This window comes from Ptiloglossa arizonensis, chromosome 6, assembly GCF_051014685.1.
Source record: "Ptiloglossa arizonensis isolate GNS036 chromosome 6, iyPtiAriz1_principal, whole genome shotgun sequence".
NCBI classification, from domain to species: domain Eukaryota; kingdom Metazoa; phylum Arthropoda; class Insecta; order Hymenoptera; family Colletidae; genus Ptiloglossa; species Ptiloglossa arizonensis.
In genome coordinates, this window is record NC_135053.1 from 18,518,489 (window position 1) to 18,543,912 (window position 25,424).

General features: G+C 42.7%; 1 protein-coding gene and 3 long non-coding RNA genes across 4 annotated transcripts; 2 read left to right on the top strand and 2 right to left on the bottom strand.

The window, feature by feature from the left end:
* Positions 1-7: 7 nt before the first annotated feature.
* On the bottom strand, positions 8-24,385 carry Nahoda (DOMON-like domain-containing protein nahoda). Its single transcript, XM_076313627.1, has 17 exons — positions 23,913-24,385; positions 18,164-18,531; positions 14,816-14,886; positions 10,867-10,964; positions 10,658-10,781; positions 10,108-10,339; positions 9,046-9,498; positions 8,541-8,585; positions 7,772-8,332; positions 5,621-6,064; positions 4,958-5,103; positions 4,800-4,877; positions 4,298-4,640; positions 3,949-4,153; positions 3,684-3,874; positions 2,904-3,076; positions 8-966 (listed from the first exon to the last, which is right to left on the bottom strand). Exons 2-17 carry the CDS (start codon positions 18,333-18,335, stop codon positions 532-534), a joined length of 3,771 nt encoding a protein of 1,256 aa, XP_076169742.1. The 5' UTR covers positions 18,336-18,531; positions 23,913-24,385; the 3' UTR covers positions 8-531.
* LOC143147913 (uncharacterized) lies at positions 6,172-6,562 on the bottom strand. Its single transcript, XR_012992372.1, has 2 exons — positions 6,423-6,562; positions 6,172-6,309 (listed from the first exon to the last, which is right to left on the bottom strand). It is a non-coding gene; the product is annotated as an uncharacterized LOC143147913 (long non-coding RNA).
* Positions 8,638-13,259, top strand: LOC143147912 (uncharacterized). Its single transcript, XR_012992371.1, has 2 exons — positions 8,638-11,804; positions 12,376-13,259. It is a non-coding gene; the product is annotated as an uncharacterized LOC143147912 (long non-coding RNA).
* On the top strand, positions 23,216-25,424 carry LOC143147911 (uncharacterized). Its single transcript, XR_012992370.1, has 3 exons — positions 23,216-24,726; positions 24,859-25,056; positions 25,138-25,424. It is a non-coding gene; the product is annotated as an uncharacterized LOC143147911 (long non-coding RNA).

Genomic DNA, 25,424 nt, shown 5'->3' on the forward strand with positions numbered 1-25,424 from the left:
GATTAAAAAGAAAATATACAAACGTTTTATTGCTCAAACGTCCATGGTTGCTCGTAAGTACAGTAATTCGCTGGGCGCACGCGGGTACGGGCCCGGTCTCGTACCTGGCCGCGCGACGAGAGTGTGTTGCGGTGAAAATCGATCCCCGTGCTTATGTTTCTCGCGCGCACCTTTGTACAGAACCGCGCATCGAGCGCGCCTTATCGATAACTCTTTGGTCGTAAGCGCCACTTCTGCGTACTTTCGTAAACGAAAACGTGGTGCTCGCCCCGGTTCGACGGAAGAGGGAACACGATCCATCGGGCAAAGAAGCACCGTAAAAGGGGGGCGGGGAGTGGTGTGAGGAGAGTCTCGTTTCGAAAAGTCTTTTTTTCTCCAGGTCCACTGACGACACGTTTATGTACAGGGTCGCTTCACTGAAGCGAGGTAAAAAAGAAAATCGTCCGTTTGGTATTCGACCCGAGGGAAAGCAGAGAAGAGGGGGCGCAGAGCACTTGACGGACACGGCGCGTTATCGTCGACGTTTTCTCCCTACTTCGGTGTCTGGCTACCATAATCCACGTAAACACGCACAACCTCGCCGCTGTATTTACGTTGGCTGGGCATGAAGTAGAAGTCGGGCTGATTCGGTTGAGTCGACACGCCGCTTGCCGGGCTGTGCACACTCTTCGAACGCTGATAATGATCCCTACGATCCTGGGTGTAGTAACCGGGCTGAATCGGCGCCGTGTGCCTCGAACCTGGTGCACGCGGCAGGCTATACGTCGCCCGGGGCCCTACCAATCTGTTGGGACCCTCGACCGTATCGGTACCGGCGAGCCCATTGCTCGCCATCTCGCGGTGGCGCGGCAAACTAGATACCGGCGGCGGTGGGGCCTTCTCCTCCGTCTCGAACGCCTCGAAGGCAAAGTTCGTATTCGCGCCAGAGGCGTAGTCTTTCCAAGCGTTACTGGCGATCAGGCGATCCTGAAACGGGATAGTGAAATTAATTGTCGTTGTTAAATTGCCGACGAGAGAGGGGTCTGATGCTCGAGCAAAGAAAGCCTGAGTTCTGGGTCGACGATGCACATGAGTATGGTAGGTGGAAGAAACAGTGTGAACTCGGTGGGTGTCAAGTTCCGGGGTGGATTCTGTATACTTTTTTCACACTAATATTAGGATAAAATCAACCGACTAGTTGTTTCACTTTGAAACAAGTCAAGCGTGACTTCTATACATTACAGCTAATCTGTCTGCTTGACAGGTAGAGGACAGTATGACAAATTGAGCGACCAATTAATTTTAAGTTAAATATGTAGTACATTAAGAATCTGGGTGTACCAAAATGGACAGCTGTTGCTTTGTAATGATGTAGAGAGAAACGCATTTGATAGTATGCACCTGCAAGAGTATCTTTACATACCGCTTGAATGTGCCTCAAAGAGTTCACTGTATCTCTTCCACTAGCTATGCTTCAAACATATGTCAAAAGAGGAGTAATAATTCTGACACCTTCACTGCCATCTACAGTGTAATATGCGTGACTGAAATCATTTTTGTAGCTCCATAATTACTAACTTCATTGAGCACACAGTTGCAGACAAAGCTGGGGGCACTGCGCTAGAGTTTACATTTTCTTTAACATTGTCTACATCTGCTATCGCAGAATAAGAATACCAATAACTGTGAAGTCTTCGAAACTACATAAAAGAAACAGTTTGTCACGTGACTTATAAAAGATGCACCATCTTTGTCTGCAACAGATTTCCTTAAAAGGAAAATGAAACATCCATGCGATTGTGCTGCCGGTTCCAGTCACGCGGACCAACCTGCACCTTGCAAGAATGATATGACCGGTAAACAGCTACTCGGTTGAGAAGAGAGATGGACACTCTACTCGCGTCCAAGACGAACACAAAGTAACATAAGGCTGGAAACGAGGGAACACATGAGGAGAAAGAAGAAACTAGAGATAGATAGCAAGAGAACCAGTATAGAAATACCTGGATTAGTGAGCAAACGAGCGTACGATGAGTAATATTAGCGCGCCGATCGTGTACCGAGTGTGAAGTTCTACCAGCTGGGATTAGGACGATGCATTTCGTACGGAGCGTGTTGGTGATGATGCCGAAGATGATGGTGATGGTGGTGGTGGTGGTGATGGTGATCGCCATTTTGTCGATGATACCGCGTCGCGTTCGTGCGATGAATCGGGTTGGGAGCGTCGGAGGAAGCCAGAGGCAGCGAGTACACCCTCTTTACCACGTGATGGTCGCGGAGAGCGCGGGTCATGCAACACAAGCGAAGCAGAAGATCGGTTCGGGGTCACAAGAGTGAGCGGTGAGAGTAGAGTATATGTGGTGGGCTGGGTGTCTATGATTCAGCGTGTCTCGACCGCGATAAAAGAGAACGCTGTGTTGTTGAGATATTACACGTTCTTTCAAAAATCAAAGAGACCTTTATCGCTTCCACGTGTCAAAGATTTACACAGAGAAATATTATTTGCTCTTTCGGATAAAGCGATTGGCTTTGACCACCTTGCAAGGGTACCAGAGCTCTTCAAAGCGCACATGTGTCTATTAATAATTCAGAATTTGACAGAGAACAGGTGATACTTATTGCAAGCTGCGAAGGAGCCTTGGAAGCTTATAGACTTTACTACTGGACAGATCCAAGAGCTCGAAGAAGAAACGCGTTTTCGCTTCTATGATTCAGATACAGGTCAAGAATCAGCACCCGCTCTAGGCCGTACCACGCAACACAGCACTACGTTCGTTAATAACAGAGTTAGATGCACACAATACAAAGAGACAGAAAGAAAAGGTAAACCGGTGGACGCGAGCAGGAACAGCGAAGAGAAGAAATTGAACATAAAAAAATTGTAAAAATAAGGGAAAACGTTTAATGACACAAAAATGGTGTACCTTCGTCGCTCGTCTCCTTGACGATCTGTAGAGGGTACAGCTTGCTTGCAACAGAACGAGGGCAAGCAGCGCAGCAACGCAACCAACGACGATGTACAGCTTCGTCGCGTCGAGAAACAGGTCCGACGTAAATGACGTTCCTTCGTCTGCGTCTCCTCCACCCAAGTCGTTTACTGGTGACCAAAAAATGTCCATGTTGGATCGATGCCTTATATCACTTATGTACTTAATATATATACATATATATGTATGTATATATATATATAGCATAAATATATTGTACTGTACGAAACTAGATATACGTGAACACATTGTCAGCTTGTCACTAATAAGCTCGCTTTGTTAAGTTTGTTGTAATAATAGCGTTCTCCTCGAATGACACGCCGAGCGAAAGGTATAATTGAATTAAATACAATATTACAAAAAAAGTCCCTTGAAAGTGGTGCACTGTTATTTATAATTACGAAGACTTCTAATCTTCTGTTGACTGAATACTAGCTGATTCAGAAGTATTATCATAACACCTGCAGAGGTATTTTACTCCCGAGAACTGAGACAAAAATTCATAGAACATGGATCCTTTTAATAGTTCCTATGTCCATCTAAAAATTATCGAACGTCATTCATACTATAATTCAAATTTGTATTTCAAAAAGTATTTAACCATCATTGAGTAAAAGAAAATTGGAATGTTCATAATTCACTTTAAAGTGAAAAAATAGGAACTATATTGATCTCGATTCCTCAAGTACTATGAGAAAAGAATGGTCTTTCACACACCTCGAGGAGCTCTAACGATCAAGTACTGTGGATCGACGTTAAGCGCTCCGACTTTTCCAGTAACGAGAGCTTCTTTCAACGCTTTTTCCGCGGCTGTACTAGTGTCCAGTGGCTTCAGCGATCTACCCTTGACTTCATTTTTATCCAAGATCAGATCCATGCGCGCAATGACACCGTTTTGTTCTTCATCCCTGCACGAAAGTATGAATAATTAAACCACTGAATGATTCACTCACGAGTACAGTCACACATTGTATAGACTCACTTGTGCAACTCGTTAAGGCGAATTTGGTAATAACCCGGCAATTTGTTCAATATTGGACTGAAGCTATCGGAAATCCTGTTCGAAATAACTTCAAAGTCGGGGCTGCCTGGCGTGGGGGCCGTGAAACCGTCACCCAGGTTCACCAGTTTCACTTCCACATCGTAGTGTAGCCTTGGTGGCGCGGGTGTGGTGAGATCCTCGAGTTCTGTGAAAGTAAAACAATGGTTTCAGTAATATTGATAAAAAATGTAATATAATTATTGTGATTAGATTCTACTAAGTAAATTGAGTAGCCTGTAAAATGAGTATTACAATGAAAAATACACGAGTATTGCAATAAAAGAACAACCTTCAAGTCCGCAGGATTTTATGCATATCCTTTCAGCTGAGACGACAGGCACGGCCTCGTGTTTGCGTATCTTCTTGCTGACAGCGTTGAAAGTGCCCCCCTTAACGGGGTACATCATGTACAAGCAACGATCGTCCGTAAATGAGAGATCCCTATTGTCTTTTGTTACTCGTTTCCTCGAGAACTTGAGAGTCGTTACACCGTCCACTTTGCTGCCACCGGTATTGTAAATATCTTGAGACGGATCAAGTAGTGGGGCACTGTAACCACTGATCCAAGTGTCCATGAGAAAAGCTCTCCCCGATTTATCGTCGACCCAGCCCAACACTGCATCTGTCTGCGACTAATAACAAAGAAGAAAATTGAAGTTATTTCAAAGTACACAAATGAAATTAATTTTTGTTTCATAACGAAAGCCGACTTCTTGGATTTATTATTGGATTGACTTTTCCAAAGAATAAAAGATAACTTGTAGAGTAAATCTTTAAAATTTGTAGCATACCATTTTATCATCGTCGGAAAATCCAACACCGGTCCAACTATTCGTGTGAGTGGTGGAAATAACAAACGATATTTGATCCTAAAAAAATATTTTTATTGATTGCATACTTGTGAACAATTGTATCACAGATGGAAAAAGTGTAAATGTTAAAACATTACCTGTCGTCCCTTGTACGTCCATTGTATGAAGTATTCGCAGGTACCATTTTCGGGCGAGCACTGTCTAGGATAATGCCACTCGCCGCTACAACTTGTACTCTGTGTTCCTGTATTACTACTGGCCATCTCTTGTTTCTTCTTTTCCTCTGAAAATATTGATAAAAGATCAGAACCTTCCATATAACATTAACTAAAAAAAAAAGTTAAAAAAATCAACTTTACAGTAAACACGGAGTAGAGAACAATAAAACATTTTACTGGATCGTAACGTACATAACTGCACAACTACCCTTTAGATTGAATTAAAAAAATGTCTTTTTAACGAAGCAATAATTTAAGTATCAACGATATGTACGACATTTCTATTATCAATTACGTCTTGAATTCTCTTTGTAGAAAGTTTCTGTTCATCTTTACTTTTAAAAGCATCTCGGAAGATAATTAAAAAATTCGAACATTGGCCGCGAGATGGTGCTGCATGATATCCAAACGTGGGAGTAATCGCTCTCGGTGACCTCGTGTGCTCAATATTTTCCGCTCCGAGTACATCAACCTGACCTGTATCTGGCCAATACAGGGTCGTCTTAAAGTGAAAACTTTGTACGTTACAATCCGATAAATGTCCTGTTTCGCGAAGAGAAAAAAATTTCTCAATTTGTTTACCGAAGAAATTGAGCGTCACGGCTCCCCTCTGCGATCCGTGACCGTGGTATTTGAGTTCGTCAGCCTTGTAGAAGTCTTTGACTTTGACCTTGGCCTTTTCAATCCCACTAGGTGGGTGGTGAACGTACTTTCCTGGTTCTTGTCCTTTTGCCCATATCACCTGCATATTGGCGTCCACGATTTCGTGGTCAGTCGGCTCGTTCGCGGTCAACTTTCTTCTAAAGAGTATCGTCGTGACGCCATCGTGTTCGAAGCCCATGGCGGCGGTCAGGGTGTCCCTGCCGCCCCAGTATTCGTCCTTTCGCGGCGTGGATCTGTCCCTGGTGTAATAGTCGCCGACCCTGTGATTTTTGCCGCGCGCCGACCCAATTATGATGTCAGTGCAGTCCATCGGATTGAAGTCGTGTTTCGGCGTGTACTTGTGCCCCGGTCCAGGTAGGATCGCTTCGATCATGAATAACCAGGTCAGATTAAAATAAGCCAGCGACCGTGCCTCGAGCGATTATACGCGATTAAACGATCGACGACCGCAACTCGAGGCATGGTTGGATTTAACATACAACGAAGACAGTTCGAAACGTTATACAGTACAGATGGATGGACGTTCGTGATATTAGTCGATGGTCCTCGTGTTCTTTGAAACGAAGATTCGAACCTTGGAACCGTTGAAAATAATATATCAAGGTGATCTAAAATTAGGATCAAAGAATTTAGGGACACACGGTACTCGTGAAAATAGACAAAATATGTTGGATTAACATAGATCTGTGAATCAATCTTGATGCACATATGGACAACTTACTTCGTGCGTGTTAATTGTACGCAAAATCCTGTGACCGTTCTTTTCGACCACCCTGTACATTTCTCTGAAAAGGATGCTCTAGAAAAGTATGGAGGATCTCCTAATTACGAAATTCAACTTTCTAGTCTACGATAATGATAGTGTTCTGCTTTTATACAAAACATACAAATATTAGGTGAAATTCGAATACAGGTATACTCTACGGTGTTCTGTGAGGTGCAAGTGCAGCTGCACCGTCGGTTACGTATACGTTACTGGGGCCATTATGCGAAAGCGATAAGGGAAGCTGATACTAAGATAAATACGAGTATAACTTATCAACATTCTACGTTTACGTGGCTTCCACGCGGTAAATGTATTCGTACGTCGTGTTAGTACTACTGATTACGCGAACGACTTGTTAATGTAACTTGAAGTAATTCTTATCTTCTACAAGTACTACTGTTTGCTAAATATTTTTTACTGCCGATATTTCTGCGTTCCACTTGTACAAACTTGAAAAACAGTGTGCGCTTGAAATATTTTACAGTAGCCTCAAACCGTTCAAATTTAATTCAACTGTTAAATAGGATACACGATTACTGCTGTGTTTGTTTGCTACTAGTAACTTCCCTCGAAAAGAACCGTTAAAAGTTTTGGTGCTCGAAGAATAACACATGGTTTTTGTAATGGTAACGACACAAAGAAAAGAAGGAAACAGTCTCTTGATGATATGAATCACGTTGGTCGATATCGGCTCCATATAGGGTATCCCATTTCAATCGTACCGTTGCAAATATCGTTGAAACGATCAGCGATCAAAGAACGTAACAAATAGAAGTGGAAGGATTTCAGAAGTCCTTGTAAAGTGTACGTGATTCTATTCCCATAGAAGCTTCAAGAAAGATTACAAAGAAAGAAACCGTATTATTCAAGGTCATTCAAAATTGTTTCAACAATCAATTGACTATGATTCCAGAGAGACACGTGTACTTGCTCACGGAAGTCTATTAATTACTGCACATTCTTGTCCGACCTTGACTAATCACCAGTCACCCTTTTTTCTAATCTCGAAGCCACAATACCACACATGAGTAGCACCATGATTGCGTTTGATCGCAATAGCGAGATAAATAGCTTTGAGTGGTCTAACTAATTTTGAAATCCATCTGTGAGCAATCACGTGCATTGATATGTTCCTATTGAAACCTTCCAACTTGCATCTGAAACATTCGTTTGCATCATTAATCATTTCGTCAACGTCTCTGTGGTTTGATTAAAATGTTCTACCTATGTAATCCTACGTAAATGTGAAAGCGCCTGCCAGTATACGAGGAAACAAGCATCGACTCGCCTCATTAGCTCGTTACCTTTTGTAGCGCTTGACTTGGGGCCCGAAATTGGTCCCGGTTCCGAGGTCGGTTCAGATACTGGCTCCGGCTCTGACTTTGGATGTGGCTCGGAGTTGGGTTCCGGTTCAGACTTTGGCTCTGGTTCGGACTTTGGTTCTGGTTCTGAATTGGGTTCTGGCTCGGATTTAGGCTCTGGTTCGGAATTGGGCTCTGGTTCAGACTTGGGCTCGGGTTCAGATTTGGGTTCCGGTTCAGAAATGGGTTCCGGCTCAGATTTGGGTTCCGGTTCAGAACTGGGTTCTGGCTCAGATTTAGGTTCCGGCTCTGAACTGGGTTCCGGCTCTGAACTGGGTTCCGGCTCCGAACTGGGTTCTGGCTCGGACTTGGGTTCAGGAGCAGAAGTGTGTTCAGTTCTGGAGATGGATCCCGACTGGAATCTCGGTGCAGTTTTAGAAGTGGTCTTCAACTGGGACCTCGATTCAGGTTTGGAACTGGGCTCTGGCTCGGATTTGGGCTCTGGTACGGATTCGGGCGTGGTGTTGGTGCTGACGACAGTGCTCGGCTCGGCAACGGGTTCCCCTGTGCAACAAAGCATCGATCGTCGTGCAACTACCTACTGCTTATTTCACTTACGGACCACCACCTCGTGCGTAGTGTCCCGAACGAGAGGACGGACACCAATTATTATACTACTGCTCATTGGAAAGCAAACTACATACGGCTACTATATAATTACGGGAAGCAAGGGGGTCTTTTATCCGTACTTATATTGAGCATCGATACGTACCGTTTGGAGAAAGTACCGCCGATTCAGGAGACCTCTTTTTACGCCCTGAGTAAATATAGAATATATATCACGTAATGTAATCTTTAACGATGGAATTTCAAGCAACTTTTTAACATGTTCGCTACCACGCTCCGATTCTGATGAGACACATCACTTAGGATATTCAGTCAATCCGTTTAATGAATGTAATTTATACAGAGTTAAGAGTGTATTAAATTAAATTAATAGCTCACCTAGTAGATTTTACCTTATAAATGACATTAATCGTTTAAACGATCTTAAATTACTCTATAATTTATCGGTGAAAAATTACGTTTTTTAACGTAGCGATGTTGCTCATTGTATCAAAATTATTAATGTTACCAAGCTATGAAGCGATTTTAAGAACGTACAAATTTTCCAACTATTTCTATTCCGGGAGTTCAAGATCTGGCTAGGCGGGCCTGGTAGCGAAAGTGTTCATTATATTTCTCCGTTCTTGGAGAGGATAAACCTCGATGATTACCTTGTTTCGTGCTGACACGATAAGTCACGCTTGTCTGCACCGTGACGTCAACGTCGGATCGAGGGGTGGCAGCCAACGACGCAACATCGTGGGCTTTGGCTGATCTCCTCTTGGCACCAGACCTTTCTGTACCGAACTCTGGCTCGGGTTCAGGTTCGGGTTCTGGTTTTGGTTCGGGTTTCGACTCCGACTCCGGTTCCGGTTCTGATTTTGGCTCCGGTTGTGGAAGTGGCTCGTCCTTCGGCCGTTCTTGAATGTCAGGAAAAGCTCGACAAGCAGGAGTCAAATCACTTGGTCGCCAGCCAACGCCCACCCAGCTCGTGCCATTTACAACCATAACGCCCTCGAGTTCTTTGCTCTCCTTTAGTATGCGCCAATAGAACGTGAAGTTGTCTGAGAATTTCTTCATCGTGTAGATGTCTAGGTCCATGTCGATGGTCTTGATCGGTGATTCTGAAACGGTTTATTTGTTCATTCATTAAACGGGCGAAGGGATATTATAAAACACAAGCGATACAGTCTGTAGAAATAATAGAAATATAAAGCATCGACAACGAAGTGATTATACTACAATATTGCCAGAAAAGAGAGAAAGAAGAAAAGGGGCGGATTATTCAATTACTGTTCCAAGGTCATAGTTACAAAAATTTCAAGGTTACTAAAATCTTGACAGAAATTATTTCTTCTTTAAGAGAAACAAAAACGGATACGAAACGAATTCAATTATACTAATTACTCTACACCGCTGTATTGTGTCGAGAGCGACTTTTGTTTGAAGACAAGCGAACCGTCTTTTATACAAAGTTCTAATAATCGATGCGCCTCAGGCAGGTACCGACAAATCAGAAGAAATTATATAGTCGAGCTTTTACAGTTGACTCTTCGCACTGTACTCTTTCCTTTATCGTTGCACCAGCTATAATCCATCGACACGTTTCAAGAGCAAATGCGATATCGTGAAGGCCAATACAGTGTGAACGATTCCGAAAGTTCCATGTAGGAAAGTTGCTCCAGTTCAAGGTGTTTCGACGATGCAACAAATTCTCACACGGTGAAACTTACTCTTCGCGCAACCCGGACCGAACCAGCCGATGTTGCAGTAGCATTGCTTGGTGGGCGCGGTCGTGCCGCCATTGTCGATGCACGTGCCCTGAATACCGCAGTCCGAGTCGTCCAGGCATTCCTCCTTAAATTCGCACCTTGTGCCATGATACAAACGATCGCATCTGCACCGACCCAGAAGATATCGGCCGTGACCGCTACAATCTTCCCTGTAGACCTTTCTGTCGATGATCTAACGGACACGTTATACAGAGCGTTAGTCAATACGGTGTAGAATATTATACAGGGCGTGTTAACTTATATGATAACTTCTGGAAGACGATTCTACTCGCAAAACTAAACCGAAAACGTAGAATAATATTTTTTCGCACGAGTTCTCGTTTTTTAGAAAATCGACGTCGAAAATATTTTGGGCACGTGTGCATATATATATATATTTTTTTTTGAACGCGTTTTTCTCAAAAACGGAGCCTCGTATGAAAAAAATTCATTCCACATTTTTCGCATATTTTTTACGATTACGTCGATTGCAACACCATCGAGAACTTACATCGATGTCCGCGCAAGACCAAAATCTGTAACTCGCGCCCCATTCCTCGGCCTCCCGCAGTAGTCGTATCGTGCAGTCTGTACACGTAAAGTTCTGGGGTAAATGCACCGTGTAACCCTGCGCCCTGGAAATCGATGAATTTCAGTTTTCAAAGTATCGTCGTAAATAACCAAGTATTACAAAAGAATCCGTGGTGTGGTTAAACTCACGTAGCGTCATCTTCCACAAATTCGCTGTTCTTCGTGACGGGAGTCAAATCGACCAGTGGCCTGTCGAGGGCATCCAAGATTTGCAGTCGAAATCCACCCTGAAACCGTATAAAAACAATTAGAGAAATCGAAAATCTATAACTTTTGTTTTATTATAAAAAAAAAAAAAAAAAAAAAAAAAAACGATGTGCTTTCGTTATTATTACAACGAAAATTGCTTTTTGTTATTATTGTAAAAATGACGCAGGAAGTAAAACGTGGTAAACTATCAAAATTTTAAAAACAATTTTCGATAAATGGAGAATAATTTTAAATGTATAAGAAATACCGTGTAAGTAAAACGAAGCCACGAAATGAAAAGCAAAACCAGATTTCGTTAACAAATGAAGTTTGTTGCGCGATCAAAAATTTCGAAAGAAAGAACAGGAGCCGGATAATGATCGATAATTAAAAAAATTAGAGCACAAAGTTACATTACAAATGGAAAACGAAATACAGGTGCACAATGTGAGCGTATCGTATGCGCAAAATGCCTAGTGCACAGCGCTTAACAGGATCGTGTTTAATTCCGTTGTGTTTGGAAACGCAGCCAAGTTACGGGTGGAATCGTTTTAGTTCCAATGAGTGAACTTCCGCGCGGTTTCTTTCGCTGCGCTCGCGTCGGAAGCGAGAAACGGTCAAGAGGACGTTGAGACATCGATCGCGCTCGGATAGCGGTATCAAGTGAGCTTATCGCGGAATCCGTGACATAGAAACTGGCCTTCCGTTCGATCGGTCACGTCGAACAAAAAATGCACACAGTCGCAGTTTTGGTCGACGCTTTCACAGAGGGGAATTCGCAATTCTGCCGTTACGAAACATCGCCGCTTTATGAAACGTCCACCGAATTGGAAATAGGAAGAGAGATGTCGCCGCGGGAGATCAACGACTCGCAACAGGTAACGACGTAACGACACCGAGTGTTGATTCAACGACTCTCCGTGTCGATCGGACACCTGTGAATAAAGATTCGACGAAGAAAAGAACCGTTATTAATTCGACCGACGGCCCGAGAAAAACATCGTGTTCCTTTTACGTGTCACGTTTCATACACCGGCAGCTGGATATATTTTTTGCTCGGACTAAAGATAAGATATAATTATTCGGAGACAATGCAGCTTCCTCGAATAACTGATGTTTGATCAAAAAAAGCATTGTTTGAAAGAACGCCTCGTCTCGAATAATCTATTCCTATAATAAACATATAATGTAAGAATTAATATCCCACAGTCGATTGTTTGTTAATCAGGTACTCGTGTATTGAGTAATCGGTATAAACAGATCCTCGTAGACGTATACGCGAAACAACGGTAAGAATGTATTCGAGTTCGTTCGAGAAGACCGTAGTTACGTTGTTACGAGTAATCGAGATAAATTTGCAACGATAAAAATAATCCATTAGTTTATTCGATATAACGTTAAACAAATATAATTTGTCTAAGAAATCGTTCGATTTAATATTTTATCCAGGTTTGTTTCGCTTACCACGTGCCTACTGTCATAACCTCGAAACTCCGTCGAAAATTTCTCAGCGATACTTGTTCGGAAGATTTTTAACTTGTTCTCCGGAACGTGCAAGATTCACTTGCATTTTACCTCGTCTCAATGCTTTCCGAGGTGTGAAATGCATCGAAGTAGGGGCGTTTCACGATATACAATGCACGAGAAGCATTTAGTGGTTAAATGGGATCCGTTCACCGATAATGCTCCTCACTTTTGATGAAAGTCCCGTCGAAAAATCTCACGAGAGAGTTTGAAATGTTTTCCATCGGTGCACGACGATTGCGCCGCCACTTGAAAAGAGAAGGAGAAAGGGAAGAGGCGGTACGCGAAGTGGTACTGCTTCGCACGGCACACACCTGCAGCGTTTGTAGCGTTATTGTCGAATTTTTCTCATGCCACGGATATTTTCGTGTGCAGAACTCACGAGCTGCCTAGACTGCGGCTGAAACCAGTTAGTAAAGAGAAGAAAATACGATGCGAATGCACATGCGAATGTATACGCGAAAATACACAGATTGGCTTGAAGTTGATTACGATTCAGAGAAGGAATCGACGCCAAGATCAATTCCCCACCGATTCATGCTGCGAGTTTAGATCAGGTTCGGTTAGAATCGTGAAATTACATTATTGACTTCTAACCTCCTTGTGTATGAAAATATTTCCGTTTCATTCGTATTAATAATACAAATACTTTACAAACTTGTTGCGCAATAAATATGAATCATAGACACATTTTTTTAAAAAGTTTGCATAGAATTAATCATGTAACTGCAGTAAACTCGCTACAATATTTTACAATTGATTTAAAAACAGTTTCTTTAACTAAAGACCATTTAATTTTTTAGTGTCTATTTTCCAATTAACTAAAAGAATAAAAACTATTTCAATATTATAATATTAAATCCACAAGATTCTTTAAAATAACCTATACTCGAAGCTTCGTGAAATTGCATTATGCTTTTAGAATAATTTTGTCCTTGGATACGATGCAACTTTTGGCCTATTCGGTAAAACTATCTAGACCTCCCTTTACGGTTCGATTACTTATCCAGCAGTGGGTCCGAGAGCTTTGGCTTCGATCCGAGTCATTGGCAACAGCCGAGTTACGGTACTCGACATACCAATGTGTTCCAACGCGCACGAGGCTCTCTATCGTACGCGTCCACATGCAAAACGACTTATCCCTTACCACCTTCTTTCCGACCTACCTACCTACGTAAGGTACGCGAGTACTTCGAACGCATGCCGAGCTTCGCTTCTGAATTATTCAACACGCGTCACCTTGAGCGACGACCAGCAAGCGTAGGCTGAGCTCAGCCTCTGTCTTTTCTTTCCCTTTCGTAGACCACGTGCGGACAAATTCGTGATGTCTTTGACGATGACTTAGGTACTCGCGACGATGCGTCGCGGAGAATATGAATTTCTGGCTTCGACTGTGCTAGGGTTGTCCACAGTATGTGTTTAGGTTAGGATCATCGTAAGCTTCATGAAGTCTACGTCGCACAATGCGCGTCACGAAAGTACGAAGTTTCGAGCACGATAGAACACAATATTAATTCAATATTCACGATTCTGAAATCTTTCTAACTTCACGAATATTATTCAACTTTTAAATATGAACAATTGGTAGAACAGAGGCGTCTCTCTAAACCATGCATTAACAAACGATTTATAAAAATGTTTTCAACGTTCACAACACGTGCCACAAAATTCCATAATTACACGTGTTCAGCACACGCGATATACATATGTCACGTTCTTCACTGTTAATACGGAAAGAATTAAGTAATTTCAAGAATGACTTAGTGTCAAGAGTAATTTCAAGAGTAAAATTGTGGTTGAATTCTTTACATATGTATTTAGTCAGGGTTTTCGTAACGTGCGTATGTACATAAACGATCGGGGTGAGGTTACGTTCACCGTGCAGTCAAAGAGGTTTGGTTCGAAAGATGAATGCAGAAACTCATATATCGGAGAAAGTCTGAACGTGAAATAATAAAACTCGGCACGGTTTTATTCAGCTCTACGTAACCGCTCGTATGATTTTTCCTTTTTGAATAGCTGCTGGAGTTTCCTAGACTTTTTTCCACGCGGCCGCGCATGTGGCCACGAGTCCGGAGACGTTAACGCGTTTTCCGTGCTAACTGTAAGAGAAGCGCGTGTAGGTACGTATAAACAGGAATTACCGACCGGTCTCGCTAGAATGGTTTCGCAGCTTTCTTTTTTTGCCACCGGCTAACGAAATTCACCAACAGATTCAATTATCGTTCGGGTAAAAGTGACGTTGAACGCGAAAAAGTGAAGGAGAATTAACGGGATGCGAAATGTGTAGCGATAGAATTCGTTTCGTTTCGAAATTGAAATAATTGGCACGCCGTAGGATAAAAAAAAAAGTATCTCTACTTACTCGATGAGGGTAAGCCAGATGCCACGTGACGTTGAAGTTACTCCCAGAGAGTAAAGATGTCTTAACGTCACCTGAAACATTAAAATACATACTTCTATTTATTATGCAACATTGCGCAATTCTACGCGAATGATTATGATGCATTATATGCAATAAATTACTCCGAGAAACGGAAATTTGTAATTTCTCAGGCTCATCGATTTAGACGAGGGACTTTACGAACAATGAGAAGTTAATATTCATTACGATAACGAGACACGATAATTTGTAACAATCGCCGGAAACATGCTTAAATGCAAGTTCACCGAGGCCTCGTGTACCGATACTCCCACCCGTATTCGTTCAGAGTATAAAAATTGAATAAGAATAATGGAAATCAATTCCTTCGATGGAATATTTTTTATTATTTCTTTTTATTGAACGAGAGCTTCTCTTGCAATTAAAAATCGTATGCGTGCGATTAATGCTGTGGAAATTTATTACAATGTAAGGAATGCAAATGCACGGTAATTAATATACATACGGTACACGGTCCATCTTCGCAAATTTAATTTTCACATCCAGCGATCGCGGAAATCAATTACACGGAAACGAAGCAACGCGAATTACCACGAACGGAAAAACGCACCGAAGCGGATACTCATTTATATCGCGATTTACATCGGTCGTTATGAAAACGAATTCCTACATAATCCAAAAGAGAGGTGGAAGGAAAGGGGGGGTTGTATCCCCAATTCTCCAGAGAGGTGGGGGATTGTATCGTGGAGATAAAGATCTACAGCTGTATTTATCGTATCGGGACAGGGTTCCGGAAACAATCGAGAGTGGCGTGGTGCACGATTAATTTCCGGAAGTGACCGAGAGCGCCGCGCGTTCCGCGACCGATCCTACCTTTTAAGGATTACCCTCTTTCTCCCCTCCCCCATCTCTACGCTTCCCTGAAAAGAAAGCAAGCGTTCCCTTCCACGGAACGGTCGACCCGTCGATTAAATTATGGGAGAATGCCAAGCCATCGACGCCGTAACGTCCGATTCGAAGGACCGTAAAAAAATTAATATGCGTGACAACATTCATGGACACCGTTTAGCGTATGCGTGTGTTCTATTCTATAGTGTGTTCGCACGTGCTAGTGTTTGTACTTCTGGCTATAGGCGACACAGGTGGATACGTCGAGATCACGCGTTGTTTTTTACAGCTTATAGAAATAGGGGCTTAGTAGTGGTTCGTCGATGGTATGCAGCGAGATTACGGAGTACGTAGAAATTAAGAAACAGTGGAAAGTCAATATAGCTTTTTGTATCTGAAGCATTGAAGGACATTGTTTGAGGATTAAATTGAATCGAATATATGTATATGTTTGAAAAAAAATTACTACCATTATTTTTTGTTTTTAATAATGTAACAAGTAATTTGCACTATTCTAGCGTACATTGCTACTTTATACTCGTCGGTGAGCTTACTATATGTAGCGGTTTGTGCCCTGCGTGTAAAAATCTCAAGTCAATTTTAATTCCGCGAAAATAATACCCATGCCATCTGGTGGTTGATCCATTAAGGATGCGAACATTCAAGTATACTGCAGAGACCGTGTACTTGTAAGAAAAAAAAATCTATAATTACACATTTTTCACAAGTACCATACATCTACCGGGTAATCAATCTTACCGACAAGGTCTACAAGTCGGACAAAATATATCAAGTTCTACAAAAGCGTTTTGCTTCCTGCTAGCGCATTTGTAACAGTAAACTTTTCTTCTTCCAAGGTTTTAAAATTCCAAACAATTCGGATCCTATCTTTGCTCGTACCTTTCTCGAAAATTTAAAACAATCAGCACACTGTTTCAATATCGATACCAGAACTTGCAAAAATTTTCATTTCCTTAAAAAGAATCCCGCTATATGACGCAACAAGATTTTTCCCAATTTTTCAACAACGTCCCTTCGTATGTGCCAACGTATGATGCACAAGGATGCGTGCATCGAAAGTTCACGTATTCCTCGCGGACGCAGGCAGGTAGAAAAAGTGTACAGATACATATGTGTGTGGCTGCAGCGTGGAAGCAAGACGTGGAAGGTAATGCCCGGGCACCGAGGTTCGAGTTCCCTTCGCGCGAGTCGGTGAAAGTCGCTTCGAATCAGACTAGCGGGCTATCCCCACCGGGACGTGTCTTCGCGTTAATGTCGTTTTCCCATAGAATTCCCTTGCCCCTCCCCCTATTCTTCTAGCGATCGACTAACGAAGCTATCCTCGGGACGACCGCGAAAATTCCACCGGTAGTTTCCGGTCCATGCTCACGTTCCGTTCCGCGGATCGTGTAATGAGACGACAGCGTTCGGAGATACCCTGCCCTGCTGGTAACACTATCGAACGGGATTCTCCGTTGTTTTTCTACGCACGCCAGCGACGCGACGTCTCGAGTTTCACCGGTTCGTTCTTTCTATGCGAGGTGGAGCTGTCTGTTTTCAGTTCGTTCGCTGAGAACTGGTCCAGTTCGGAGAGACACGTTGGACGATCCCGACGGTATGTATTCGTTTGTCTCGTATTTCTTCTGCAGTCTGATTATTGTGCTCGATGATACAGGAATTGGGCGTTTTATCGTAGAAACTATTTTTTCACGGACAAGCAATTCAAAGTACTTCAGATTTCAATATCGGTATTTACTCGTCGGTAAGGTTATGTAATGGATTCGAACTATAGGCATGAATCTCGCGATAATCGAATTTGAACGAATTGCAATATTTAAGCAAACAAAACCACATGTTTATAAGATACAATTACGTATAATTATTCGTTTTATATGGTACAATAAATCTATTAGCTAGCTTTATTAACGAGCCCATATTGAAAACAGCTTCCAGCCGCATAACCAAGTTGGATTGTATTATTCTGTGTACTCGTGTGATACATTACGCGGGGTATTGATTTGTTTCAAAGGCCAATTTACGGGCTTCTAATGGATCATTAGCATAGTGGTCCACTTTGTAGTGTACTAACATCATTAGTGCCTCGTATCGCAGACACAGCATCTGTATTATAGGCTATTCCATTTCGAAGACTATTAACAGCCTTGGAGACTGTATATTATGCACAAATAATGAACTAATTCAGACTCGCAGCAGCATGACACTAACGAGGCCAAGGTTTTCGCAGGATAGTAGCAGCCCGTAAGAAAACGATGCCATATACATATTTCCTTTTGTAATGATCTCGATTCAAGTACACAGTGCTAAATACGATGGCAATTAGTAAAAGTGTATTTTATACCAGCAACTCGAATTTCAATCGAAATTACGATTACCCGTTTCGGAACATTTTTATAACTTTTTAAATAAAAGCAAAACATTTACCACGAGGCATCCCGCACGGTCCAGGAGTTCTAGCATTGTCCAGGAAGTCCAAGTCGTATTTCCTCGCACGCGGAAAAGTCAAGGCAACGTGTCCTTGAGTTTCCCGGTATATTACCGTCAATATCAGTAGGATCAGCCCCGACATGATCGTAGAACACGTTTTCGATGACATTTTCAGGCGCAAACGTGCTTGTACGATCGTTTAACGTCGTTCGCGCTCACAGACTCGAGTCTTTCACTGAATTCCTCTGTTTCGTTCCCTCTGAGAATTTTCCTCTCGCGCGCCTGAGACCCTCCAGCTGATTTTTCTTGACGCTCGGCATGGGCACCCCTCGTTGATGAACTCCTTCCGCCCCGGTGAGGCCAATCTGGAAGAACAACGAACAGATTCTTAGTTCGTTCGCCGCGCTAACAACGATACATTTTTATTAACGAGGGAAAACGTTTCTGCGGCGCGTATTTTTCGTCGGTGTATTCGACCGTACAACACGCGTATACCGATGGTATTTGAAAGTGGAGTTTGTAACCGTGGAGATACTTGCAACTATACCAAGTCAAGGCCAATTTTTGACGCTCTTACGAACTCGTTCTTTGGTAACTCGACTAGCCAAGATTGCATAAATTACTATTACATCGTGCGTGTTTACAATCTTGCATAAATTTGCACGTATCTGTGCGTCGAACGACGAATTTTCGATATTTTGAAAAAAATGTCTGTTCGCGAAAGTTTCGCCACTCGTTCGATTATTATTTTTTCAAACCGTGCTTTGATTCTCGACTGTTGAATAATAAAATTTAAAAAAAAATATTGTGTACGATTATTGTCGCTGTATCGAATCTTTAATTGATTCAATTATATCGGTAGCGCTGATTATACAACTAATACGTCGAGGTCGATTTAACCTCGACTGGAAAAATATTAATTCGAGTAAATATTAATTACGTTGTCTTGCTACGGAATTGTAAACTGCAAAGTCAGTGCGAAACGTAGCAATCAATCGAACACTGATGTGAATTATTTTGACTACGCTACGTTATTATCGGTCGGTAAATAACGTATAAAAATAGAAAAACTATATTTTGCATTCTAAAAAATTTTATTTACCAAAGAATAAAAACAAATCCAAAGAACAAAACCTCAAGGTGTTTGTTCCCAACGCTGCCATCGTGTTTTAATAATACAAAAGGTACAACAATAATAACTTACGGTCAATGGTTATTCTATTGCGACGCACCAAAGAAAACATAATTAATTTTCTCGAATGGATTGTTCTTTTTTAAAATAACGTCAGCGAGAACACAGCGAGTATTCTATCGATCACTCATCGTAGAAAAGCATAACGGTCCGCCGATTGGAAGGACGACACTGTACACGCACGTGACTTCCTTCTTTCTCGTTCCTTCACCGCGAAACAAGGACGGACGAACCTTCGTAAAATAAAGACCGACGTAGCAGGACGCGAGGAACGTAAAAGTGACGCATACGCTCGAGCGAGCAGGGTAAACAGAAACGGAGAAGGTTTCCGGAACAAAGGACGAAGCGCGAAATCGAAGAGCTCGTCGTGAGAAATGTGGGGAGACAAAGGCGAAGGACGCGTGCACATCCAGATAAGTAGGAAGGAATAATTATAGCAGGCTGTCGAGCGCGGCGCACGAAAAATAACTAGACGACCGGGGAGAAGATTGCGTTCGCGTCGTTTGAAAAATTGAATTTCAAGCGTGCAACGGTTGCAGGCGCGAAAGACGAAACAGGAGCACCAGAAGGGCACCGAATCGTAGAAATCGGTAGCAATTATGAGGAGAAAACTTCGAGCAACAATTACCAAATTACACGTGGAGGAGGTATAACGAAACGATTAGACGTGAAAGAAGCGAGAGAAGTTACGAAGACGATGTGTTAAGAGAAAATTACAAAAAAAAAAATTTTAATTATTAGTCGAAGACTAATATTTATATCATAAAAATAATAATATGTATTGCGATACGTTCCATAAAAAAAAGAAAATACCGATTCCTATTCGAAAACGCGTTCTCATTTTGTATGAGAATAATATTGTATTCTCATTTTATAGACGAGGGTCGACACGTGGAAAAAAATTGGGGATCCCCGAGACGGTATAAAATGTCAATGCTGAAACACCAACGACGATGGATTAAGGATTAGAAAACATTCCATTGGGCGTGTGTAAGTTCTGTGAAAATTAATATATTCGTGAATGGTTGCGACAACGTTTCTACGCAGAGATTGCGACACCCGGGAGCGGATCTCCTTCTGAGGAATCTCAAAGTGGCCTCAGAATGGCCTCAGCCTGGCCTCATCGACGAAGTACGCAGCCCCTACCTGGCAGGCGCAATTCACTCGCGGAGATGAGTGTACGTTAGTGGGAGTACGGGGTCCAGAGTGGGGAGTATGGGGGAGGAAGCGGAGCTGCAACGCACGTATAGGGTATTTTTTCTTCGCCTCGTGGAAACCTGACATTCTGCAGAATCTCGATCCCGCCGATTTCCAGCGACACGCTCTTCCCCTTGTTCTTAAACGACCCCGACGTCCGTTACGAAATCGTGAACGTACACGGAGCGTTTCGTGATTTCAGAATTCGATAGAAAAACATCGTTCCGTGCATCCGCTCCGTCGTGGATCGCGTTCACGAAAATAGGCATTATCTCATCAGAAAGTGGCTTTCTACGCTTTTCGAGCGCGACGGAGAATTCTCAGGAGCCGACGGGTCTCGCGATCTTCGACGATGCTAATCGTGCAGGCGCACGCGCACTCGTGCCGCGCATCAGTCATACATTCCATTCGTGTTTTCGTAAACATGGAAATCGTCCGGCCGGTTATAGACATCGAACGGTGCGGACACGGAGAATCGAGTTTCGAAGTTAACCCATTAAGTAGCGGTGTCCTACTTGGAGTATATTCAAAAGAACATTTCTTACCGGTATTAAAGTTTGATCGGATATCGTGGAGTTTTTAAGGTATAAAATCGAGAAACGAACTGGACTGTAATTTTTTCTTAACCACTTTCACGGTATATTATTAATAATTTATTTGACTTTCTAGTCTGGAATATTTCCAGATTGTGTACACGTGTCTTTGTTTATTTATAGAACACGTCGTTGTTTTAGAGGCAACATTTTTATTCGCGAGAAAATTATTCGTTCCGTTTTAATAAAATATTCGTGGATAGAAATATGAACATCAATATTGAGAATAATTTGGTGCTCAATGGATCGACAGCACCGGAAATAATGTTCGTGGAGGGGGAAAAATTAATTGACATTCCATCCGATGGTACACGGCGATTTCTATCGGTGTCGATGAACGGGTCGCTTGTGCGTGGTGTGTTTCGACTCGAGCGGCCAACATCGAATGGAAGAAGGTGAGGTAAGAACCAAACGAGGTGGGAGATCAGGCACAACTACGTAGGGAAAACGATCCGCCTTCAACGGCTCGTGGAAAACGAGTTGACATTCCAGCGAACGTCGATGTCGTTGTCCTTACCGACGTTCTTGCTCGTTTTACTTATTATTCGCGCTCTAAATGCCGCTGATCGATCTCATGCGTGATCTTGAGAAACGTCTTTGCTTCTTCTACGCTCTCACGCGACCCTGTTCGGGGAACATCCTTGGCGGCCGATGTGCAATTATCGAGGCTACGAAAATGAAAATTACGAGAAACAAATCGAGTAGAAATGTTTCAAACTTTATTTACGTACGAGTTGCACTTCGACTCGTTGGATGAGCAAATCAATTATTAATGCCTTTTTATGATAGTCGGACGCAGAGGTTGCACACCTTATCCTTGCATCGAGCTAACAGTTTTACAATCTTGAAATGTATGAAAGATAATGTAATGAATTTGGAACACCTAGTTTCTTTTTAATAGACTGTACTGTTCCAGGAAGATAACTGCGCGGTTAACAAGTCGGACTGCAAAGCTTTCTCGAATTCCCGTGTTTACCTTCTACGTTTCTACGCAGTTGTGTGCTCGCACGTCGATTTCTTTCGTCCTTGATTGCACAAGTATCTGAATAAAATATTACGACAACACGATTGAGGTAAACAATGGAACAGTATCGAAATGAGAAGAAAAATTATTTGTGCCTGCGTGCGAGTGATTTTTTTATTCATTGAATATATATATATATACATACATACATGTGTATATATAAATCGTAATTTAACGTTCCGTGTAATGCGAACGTCGTCGTTCTATCTTCCTTAGCGAGTCCGCTTGAAAAAGAATAGAAAGGGAACAGTAAATTGATGCCAAACAAAGTCGTGTCTCCTTGGTACCCATATATGTGCGCAGGCTATCGAAACGGGACGAGCGAATCCGTGAAACAATGGCAAAAGTGTAGGAGAAGAAGGAAACGTTTCTCCGATTGCTTGGGGGAAAAAAAAAAGATGGCGTTTCTAAACGCGTCGCGGTGACTGATCGTTCTCATTGATGCGAGATCCCGCGGGGAGTCGAGAGCAGAGAATTCGCGGGATGGGGGGAGGGGGGAAGCGAAGCGAAGAAACTGCGATGTTAAAGCAACATTCTCCTTCGACGTGTCGTGGAAAACAAGCTACCGTTCCAACGGAGGCTCGTTCCATTCAGTTTTCGGTTCGTTCTCACTGCCTCGTTGCGTTTTCACTTGGGAGGATATTACGCGATTTCGCGGCATTATGCCGCGATGGTGGAAACGACGCAATGAGGTGGAATAACGAACACCGAGAAGGGAACGCGACACAAGAACGAAAAAGACTTTTCCCGACGGGAGGAAAAACCATCTAGAAGAATGTGAACTGCGTAACGGAGACAATGAGGGAAAATGAGCGGAATGTAACGTCCTGTTTATTTTCAAGAATTTGTGGAATTTGACAAAACAAAGTTAAGACGAAAAGAGTTAACGTGCTGAGACACGTTACAGAATTCCCACAATTTTAAGAAATTACCCAAATATAATTGTACACGTTTCATAAACAGAACAATAGATAGTTTACGTAATATGAATTTTTTTAAATGTAGACGGTTACGTTACAGTGTGTACCGTCGTCCCGTATAGGTGTTTTGTACGACCGATAACATAATGGAAAAGTATGATCGGAATGTAGGTGGATAAATGTGTACAAACTTACGATAAAAAAAAGTAATGTAACACGCGGGAGTTGCAATTTCTTGGGACGTGATTAAGAAAAACGAAGAGGCGGGGAACGTCGATGACGTTAGTATCATTAAGTTTCCTCTCACCAGCACATTCTACGTATAATGAGGTCTTACGCCACACACGATATTACCGTAGGATACGGGGAAGAATATAAGTATGACGCCGTGGATGCAGGAAGCGCGCGTTGATAAAAAAGAAAACGACCTTCCTCGTGATCGGTTAAACGTGCATCGACTGGTCTTTACGCCGATCCGTTATTGGTCGACCGAATTGGCTTCAGATTATCCGTGCAGCATCGATTTGCTCGCGTCGGATTCATTTAATCTCTCACCTCCTATAGTTCTCTTTTGTGTGTACACTTTCGATTTTCTCCAACGACCGCATCGATAACACCGACCGCGTCGCTAACCTCTAATCGTCCTTGGAATGCAGCTAGTTTATCGTAAACACCGGCGGGATGGTTTGCAAACATCGCGGTAAAGCATGGATTGTGGAAACCAACCCGCGTTAAGAACGCCGAATGGATTCCCCCGGTCCGCGAATCACGTTCGACGAAATATCAACGGGACAGCGAACGTACGAAAAAGTCTTCCTACCTGTTGAATATCGTTCCTCTCCGAACTTCCACAGCAGCTGATCCTCCCGCCGTTCACGCACACACAAAATCACTGCACCGAGAAACGAACCAAGTTCTCAAGTCGACGACGTCATCGTTGATCGGAAAACAAAGTCACTGCCTCGAACGAGTTTTCGAGAGAGAAGAACGAACGTCTCGCTGATCGATCGGTGAACCGCGATGATTCACTGGACCGATGATCCCCGGCGTAGCGGAGGTTCTCAAAACGCGGCCATTTCGAGGTATCGAGGCGGAGCGTTCGTAGAAACGATAGATAAAATCGATCGATTTCGACAGGTGGTGGTCGTGCACGAGGATCTCGCGACGAGAAGGATGCGACAGGGCCACGTCCAAGACTGACTGCTGAGGCTCGGCTCCGCTCGACTCGGCTCGACTCACCTCGACTGCCTGGCATTGCAAAGCAGCCGCGAGCGAAAACTCACTTTACGCTCCCGCGGCCCCTTACGTTTGCCCCCCGCTATTACCGACCGCCTGTTTGCCTGCTTTCTTAAGGCTGGCTGCTCGCTCGCCTGAATACCTACCTGGTCTCTCTCTCTGCCACCCCCTCTCTCTTTTCTTCGCCGTGCCACAGGACTTGACGTCTTCTTGCGCTCTGGCTCCCTCTGACAGAGAGCCCGCGCGACATTCGGGTCACCGATTCGCCTCGAATTTTGTGTACACGAGAAAAAGTGTTCATTGTGCGAGAGTGATACAGGATGAAATTTATTCTCGATGATCGGCTTTCCTTGTATTTTCCGAAAAGCAACCTTTCTCGAGCCTGTACAAAGACGGACGTAAGTAAGATGCAAGCAAAGTTGCGATTAGCAGGTTGGGACAGAGAATGCATGCTCGTGTGTACGAAACGCGTGTGTAGGAATACTTGTTCGTAGTAGAGAGGATATACGGCATTCTTTACTTTATTGCAGGCGTTTATGCAGCTGCGAAGTACTGAATTCGAAAGAAAACAAATTGTGTGGCGTTGTTCGTTGTATTCAGAAACATAATAATCGAACAAGTAGAATTGACGAATTAAGAGAACTCTGAAACGAAATTACGCGTTTGTAAACTACTTTTTTAATTTTTTTAACGGACGACTGTTACCGATGATCTTCGGTCTTACACAAGTATCTATATTCTACTTTCATCAGATATTAATTTCTTATCAAAAAGTTCTTTTTACTTAAATATGTACTTTTATATTTTAGGTTATCACGCGTCTGCTTTTTGTTCGATCGTGTTGGAAAAAATGCATACTTGTGGTTAAAACGTTTATAGAGGAATAAACTATGCTTGTTAAAGCTACTTGTTTGATCACTGTCTCACTGAATTCGAATATTTGTGTAGGAGAAATAATCTGCGTTAGAGGAGTACAATGTTGCGCAGCTGCCCGTGTATATTACAAAGTATAAACCGCTTAAGTTGAGATTTGTGTGTTATATGCAGTCTGTTGGGCTTCTTTTTATAAGTTTTTATGGTAAATAAATTGTTGAAA